Source organism: Agelaius tricolor, unplaced genomic scaffold (genome assembly GCF_023055355.1).
Source record: "Agelaius tricolor isolate 1412-34295 unplaced genomic scaffold, bAgeTri1.0.p SCAF_6, whole genome shotgun sequence".
NCBI classification, from domain to species: domain Eukaryota; kingdom Metazoa; phylum Chordata; class Aves; order Passeriformes; family Icteridae; genus Agelaius; species Agelaius tricolor.
In genome coordinates this window covers 32,918,278-32,924,747 of record NW_027269266.1, presented here as the reverse complement: position 1 = coordinate 32,924,747, position 6,470 = coordinate 32,918,278, and the positions used below count along the sequence as shown (strand labels likewise).

Sequence of the window (6,470 nt, the reverse complement as noted above, 5' to 3'; positions counted from 1 at the left end):
AAAGTACTACTCATGCTACCTGCTCATGTTGACATGGCCATTAAAACGAAGTTCCCACAAAAGCTATCTAAAGCCTTTTGGTAAGGGAAAGAGGAGGGGTTTTTGCATAGCTTTAGTCCAGAAATGTATTCTATGTGTGTGCAGTTGCATACAACTTCATGTGCAATCAGTTTCCAACATATTTACTAAATTTGCAACACAGTAGTCTGCTCATTACCTTATTTCCCTCATCATCCCTGGATATCTTATATACCTAAGTATTTAGGGATTTCCTTCTGACCTTAGGCACTTATTTATTTGATTGGCGATGCCTTAGAAAACAAAAAATGCCAAAAGGAAAGGCAAGTCATTGAAAGGATGGGTACCCATTATGTTTCGTTTTCAGTATGCTTTCCAACACCTTCCTTTTGCTCTGAATTTGTGTCTTGTTGGGCAAGAAGAATCTTTAAAAAGGGAATTTTTGAAGAACATCTGGATCATTCTGACGAGCCCCTCATGGAGCTGGAGCCCTGTTCAATTGCATCCTCACTGGCAGCGTTTTCGGGAACCTAGTGGGCAGGACGGTGCAGAGAAAGAATGAAAATTCATTCCTTTATGTACTACAGGAGGCTTAGTCCTCTGATTGCCGTTTGCTCAACACAAAGAAAAGTCCTCAATCCGTGGTAAACCGTAACTATTGCTTTTGGCAGGTTTCTAAATACAAGGGAAAAAAAAAATAGAGATGGGGTGGGCAGACGACGTCTAGTTTACTTCTGTTCCCTTCCCCCTCCCCGATGAGCAGCTCTATCTGCAACCCATGTGGCTGGGAGGCAGCCACAGCCGGTTCCAATTCCTACTTTCCCACTCTGCGCCCCTGCTCGCTGCCGGGGCTGAGCCGAGCCAGGACCGGCCGCGGGCTTCCTCCCCCCGCCCCCCGCCGCGCCGTCCTCCCTCTCCCCCGCTCCATCCGATCCTCCGGTCCCCCAGGGCACAGTGTGGGAAGTACGAATTTCCGCTGAGTTTTCTCGACAACTTTCGGAGCTCGTCTTTCTCCCGCTCCGCCCGCCGCCCCCCTGCCGTCCCCTCCCCGCCCGTCCCCTCCGCCCCCGGGAGCGCCGGCCGAGCAGCCGCCCCGCTCCGCTCCGCAGCGCGCCCGCCCCCCGCGGCAGCGCCGGCTCCGCCACCGCCGCCCCGCAGCCCGAGGGCCGCGAGGGGCGGCAGAGCCCGGGCGGCGGCCCCGGCAGCGCTCCCGGCCGCCTCGGCCGAGCCCATGGTGCCGGGCACCGCGACCTGCAGCCGCCGCCGTCGCGCCTGCCTGCCCGGTGCGTTGCTCAGCCCGGCGCGGAGCAGAGGAGGGGCCCATTAGCAGCCGCGGAGGAGGCGGAGGGGATGCCGGAGAGACACAAAGCCGGCGGGGGAAGCAGCCCACGGCTCGTCCCGGGATGGGGGCGCCGCGCCGGGTCCGCCTGATGCTGCTGCCGCGGGTGCTCTGGGGCTCCGTGCCCCTCATCCTCCTCCTGCTGCTGCCCGCGACCGAGCCCATCTGCCCCGAGCCATGCGACTGCCAGCAGCACCAGCACCTCCTCTGCACCAACCGGGGCCTGCGCTCCGTGCCCAAGACTGCCGAGCCGCAGGATATCCTCACCTACAGCCTCGGGGGCAACTTCATCGCCAACATCTCCGCCTTCGACTTCCACCGCCTGGCAGGGCTCCAGCGCCTGGATCTGCAGTACAACCGGATCCGCTCGCTGCACCCCAAGGCCTTTGAGCGCCTGGAGCGGCTGGAGGAGCTTTACTTGGGCAACAACCTGCTGCCAGCGCTGGCCCCTGGCACGCTCAGCACCCTGGCCAAGCTGCGCATCCTCTACGTGAACGCCAATGAGATCGGCCGTCTCAGCGCTGCCTCCTTCTCTGGCCTCGACAGCCTTGTCAAGCTGCGGCTAGACGGCAACGAGCTGGGCTCGCTGGGCGATTCCACTTTCTCAGGGCTGCCAAACTTACTCTATCTGCACCTGGAGTCCAACCGCATCCGCTGGCTGAGTCGCGGTGCCTTCACTGGCCTGACCAAGTTGCGCTTCCTCGACCTCTCAGGGAACCAGCAGAGCTCCCTTCGCCACCCAGACATCTTTGGGCCACTGCGCTCCCTTCACACCCTGCTGCTGGCCAGCAACAGCCTGCGGCAGCTGACAGGGGGGCTCTTCCAGCACCTGCCTGGCCTGGCAAAGCTCTCACTCAGCGGCAACCGACTGTCTCACCTGGCCCCGGATGCTTTCAGGGGGCTGGGCTCGCTGAAGGAGCTGCGCCTGGAGGGGAACCTGCTGAGCCACCTACCTGCCACCCTACTGGAGCCGCTGGACAGCCTGGAGGCACTGGATCTGAGCCGCAATGCACTGACCGCCCTGCACCCGGCCGCCTTCGGCCGCCTCGGCCGCTTGCGGGAGCTCAGCCTGCGGGACAACGCACTGGCCACGCTCCCCGGGGAGCTCTTTGCCTCCAGCCTGGCCCTCTACCGCCTGGAGCTGGAGGGGAATGCCTGGAGCTGCGACTGCCGCCTTCGGGGCCTCAAGCGCTGGCTGGCGGCCTGGCACTCCCAGGGCCGCCTGCTCACCGTCTTCGTGCAGTGCCACCTGCCACCCGCCCTGGCCGGCAAGTACCTCGACTACCTGCAGGATGCCCAGCTGTCGCTGCCGCAGGACGGCGGCCCCTGCCCCGATGGTGCCTCTCCCTCCCCGCCATCCCCCGAGGGACTTGGCGGCAACAACAGTGCAGCGGGGCTGCCCCCAGGGCCACCGCCGGCCGCCTCCACCGCCCGCCTGACGATGGGGGTGCCCATAGCCGCCAGCGCCACGCCGGCACCGCTGCCCAGCGCAGCGGCGTGGCCCCGACGGGCCGCTGCCGCCGGGGTCCCGCCGCTGGTGTCCGACCCGTGCGACTTCAACAAGCTGTTCCTGCACAACCTGTCGGTGGAGGCGGTGGGCTCCAGCTGGGTGACGGTGCGCTGGGCCGTGAGGCCTCACCGCAGCCCCCGTCTGCTGGGGCCGGCGCGATTCCGCCTCCTCTTTGACCGCTTCGGCGCCGCCGTCAAGTTCCAGCGCTTCGTGTACCTGCCGGAGCGCGGGGAGCCGGCGGCCACGCTGCGGGAGCTCCGCCCGGACACGCCCTACCTCGTGTGCGTCGAGGGTGTCCTGGGCGGCCGCGTGTGCCCGGTGGCGCCGCGGGACCACTGCGCCGGGCTGGTCACCCTGCCCGAGGGCGGCACCGCGGCGGCGGCGGGCGGGCCCCGCGGCCCCGACCAGCAGCTGCTCACGCTGGTGCTGTTGGCGGTGAACGCGCTGCTGCTGCTGGCGGCTCTGGCCGCCTGGGCCGCCCGCCTGCTCCGCAAGAAGGTGCTGGGCCGTCGGCGTCGGAAGGCGGCCCCGGTCCACGTGCGGCAGCTCTACTCCACACGCCGCCCGCTCCGCTCCATGGGCACCGGAGTGTCCGCCGACTTCTCGGGCTTCCAGTCCCACCGGCCGCCCCGCGGCGCCGCCGCCTGCGCTCTCAGCGAGGCCGACCTCATCGAGTTCCCCTGCGAGCGCTTCCTGGACAGCGGCGGCGGCCGGCACGGCGATGAGCACCTGCTGCAGCGCTTCGCCGACTGAGCCCGCCGGGACCCGCGGCGGGGAAGGCGGGCGCCGCTCTGCCCAGGGATGGTGCGGGCCCAGGGGTCGCGGCCTCCGAGGGGATGGTGCGGCTCCGGGGCTGCGTTCAGCCGCCCTTGCTGCGGGCCGGGGCTGAGGCTGCCTGTGGGACCGGGTTACTTCTGGCGGCACCTCACCGTTTTGTCAGGAATCGCCGCTAACCCAAGGAAAAGCCCTGACAGGCGGTAACCGTGCCTTGCCATGAGGAGCAAACGGCAGGAGCTGCTGCCAGGAGCAGCCAGTGCCTCCCCTAAGGAAACTCTGAGCTGTTAATTTAAGTGTGCTATTTTACAGGTGGTTTCCTCCGACTGCAGGTTGGGAACAAGTTCCAGTGAGCGGCCTGGCCCTGTGTGAGGAGCTTTGAACAGGTCTTGTCCAAGGCACCAGCCCTTCCTAATCAAAAATTTGGATCGAGGGTCATCTTTTCATTGAACTGTTTGCAACCAGGGATTGTCTGGAGGGCTGGAAATGTAAGGGTTTGTGCTCAATGGTTTGAAGGCTGTGCCCTTTCAACTCAAACCGAATGTGAGGCAATTTAATGTGCACAAGTGTGCTTTTATACTTTTCTGTAAACGAGAAACAATAATGCAGCTGGTTAGTTCTACAGGAATATTTTGCTGACACCACTAAGAAAAAACTAACAGTTTTTTGTAGAATGTTTACAAATGAGCTATTTTTAAATTGTTTTTGAATAAATACTGCTTGGTACTTGTACACATTAACGTGTGCTGTAGTTGTCTGGGTCCATGATGGTCAGCAGATCACTGACCCTCACATAATCCATCTTCATTTCTAAATAGGTGGGTGCAGAGGTGAACTATTGATGGATAAATAATCATTGGTGCCTTATTTCAGAAACAATAATAGGTGAGAATATTTCAGGAATGTGAAACAATCTTTATCCTAACAGGCAATTCTCTCCTAGCCTTAGCCTACTAAAGTTAGAAGCTTTATGTACCTCACTGTGGAATAAAACATTTTGTGTATTAATCTAGATTATGTGTTTTGTGTAGCTGAGTGAGTAATGCTAGAGTTAAACCCTTATGCAGTAGTATATAATGTTTGAGCTGTTGTTGGTTGTTGTGGTTTATTTTTTTTTAAATAGGATTTTGCTTTTGGTTTCAGACCAATGCTAATCATTTTATGGTCAGTTGCTCTCTACTTCTCAGACTTTTTCCTAAATATTTAGAGAATGTGGTTCTGTTATTACAAAATATGGTGGTTTAGTTTACATTAATAAATCTGTGTGGTCTACAAATGAGCTGGTTAAAGAGGTCCAAATCGGGATTGCACTTTAAATGCAAATGTTTTAGAAAGAGTTTGGTAAATTGCTGAGACCATTGATACAACTTCTGCTCCTTTGAATTTAATGTGCAACCTCAGATGAACTCTTGTGGAACTGAATGGCTTGAAGGAAGTGTTAATGTACTATGGACACATTTGTCACAATATCGTGCATTCATTGCTGACCCGAGGTGTTCGTGACTACAAGTTGTTTATTACCATAATTGCAAGTGAGCAGTTTGGAGGTTTTCTCTCTTTCTTTTTTCTTTTCATTTTTTTCAGATGAACAAGTGTTTACAAAAGATACCCATAGTAACTGGTACCTTCAGTTGGAGTTCAGTGACTGAATAGAGAGAAAAGACTTTATATCCTGAGGGAGAGAGTGTAGGGATCATTGCCTTAATCTTTGTCTTTTCTATGGAGGGAAAAAATTAAAGTCTTGTTTCTTGGGTCAGTAGCAAGAAATCCTTTGTGATTTCACTTTGACAGGCTGTAGTTTTCATGAATATCAGGGGCCAAACTCAATCGTGAGTGTATAGATTAAAATTCACTGCAATAGACACCATGTTGAATGGAATTAAAATTGAGGAAATGCAGTATCAGGTTTCATTTTTTGTTAAGAATTTAAAATTTCTGTTCATTTGGACACCTGGGTGCTTTTGGCCATTTATGATTGTAAAATACACCACTGTTTGTTGTTAGAAATGCAGTGGGATTATTGAGTAAAGCTGTGTATCACACTAACGTTAGCTCTATCACTGGATATTCTTCCAATGGGAGATGCATAGATGCTGTACATGGTTATAGTCAATTGTCAATAAATCCATTTGCTGAAAGAAAATTTGTGTCTTACCTTGTATCACATCAAGCATCCTTCTTCAATCATAGATTGGCTGGAATTCCTTCATTTTATGTGCATGAGGGCTCTGGACAATGTCTCATCATTCTTTTAATATCTTTTGATATGAAAGAACATACATAATGTTTCCTATTTTGTTTTTAATATGCTTGGACAGTGCAAACAGAAAATAACTAAAACGGGCAGTTCTGAAAGTTCTGCTGTCTCAAGGTAAGCTAATAAGGTGCTGTTACATCAGGGAACTGGGATCCTTTATGAGGAAAATGAAGAAAAAATGAGTGCTTGGGATCATACCAGTAGTTTATGCTCATTGGAAGTTACAGTTTTGAGGGTTTTTCGGTATTATCGGGCTAATGATATCAGAGTGTCTTGTTGAGCATATGCATGTTGTTCTAATTAAGAATTCACTGCTTCTATTTGAATTTTTTGCAAACATCTGGAGAAATGCTAGAATGAAATGGAACTGGCTTTTTTGTTTCAGCTTAGGAGAAGTAGATACATAGATCTGCACAAAGCAACAACAAAAGAGTTAAGAGAATGAAGCTGTTGGCGTTTTAAAAGCCACAATTTCTGTAACTCTAGGAATACTTACAGGCTTTGTCTGCAGATAGTACTTGCAGCATCTTTGCAGGGAGGGAACTGTGCTAGCAGGTGGTTGAGGAAAGAAA

The 6,470-nt window shown here is 54.5% G+C and overlaps 1 protein-coding gene across 1 annotated transcript; it reads left to right on the top strand.

Moving 5' to 3' along the window:
• Positions 1–1,018: 1,018 nt before the first annotated feature.
• TRIL (TLR4 interactor with leucine rich repeats) lies at positions 1,019–5,784 on the top strand. The gene has a single exon (XM_071429258.1). It carries the CDS (start codon positions 1,422–1,424, stop codon positions 3,618–3,620), a length of 2,199 nt encoding a protein of 732 aa, XP_071285359.1. The 5' UTR covers positions 1,019–1,421; the 3' UTR covers positions 3,621–5,784.
• Positions 5,785–6,470: the final 686 nt, after the last annotated feature.

Excerpts from the sequence above, each read along its gene's own strand:
- TRIL (XM_071429258.1), top strand. The coding sequence starts at position 1,422 with ATGGGGGCGCCGCGCCGGGTCCGCCTGATGCTGCTGCCGCGGGTGCTC.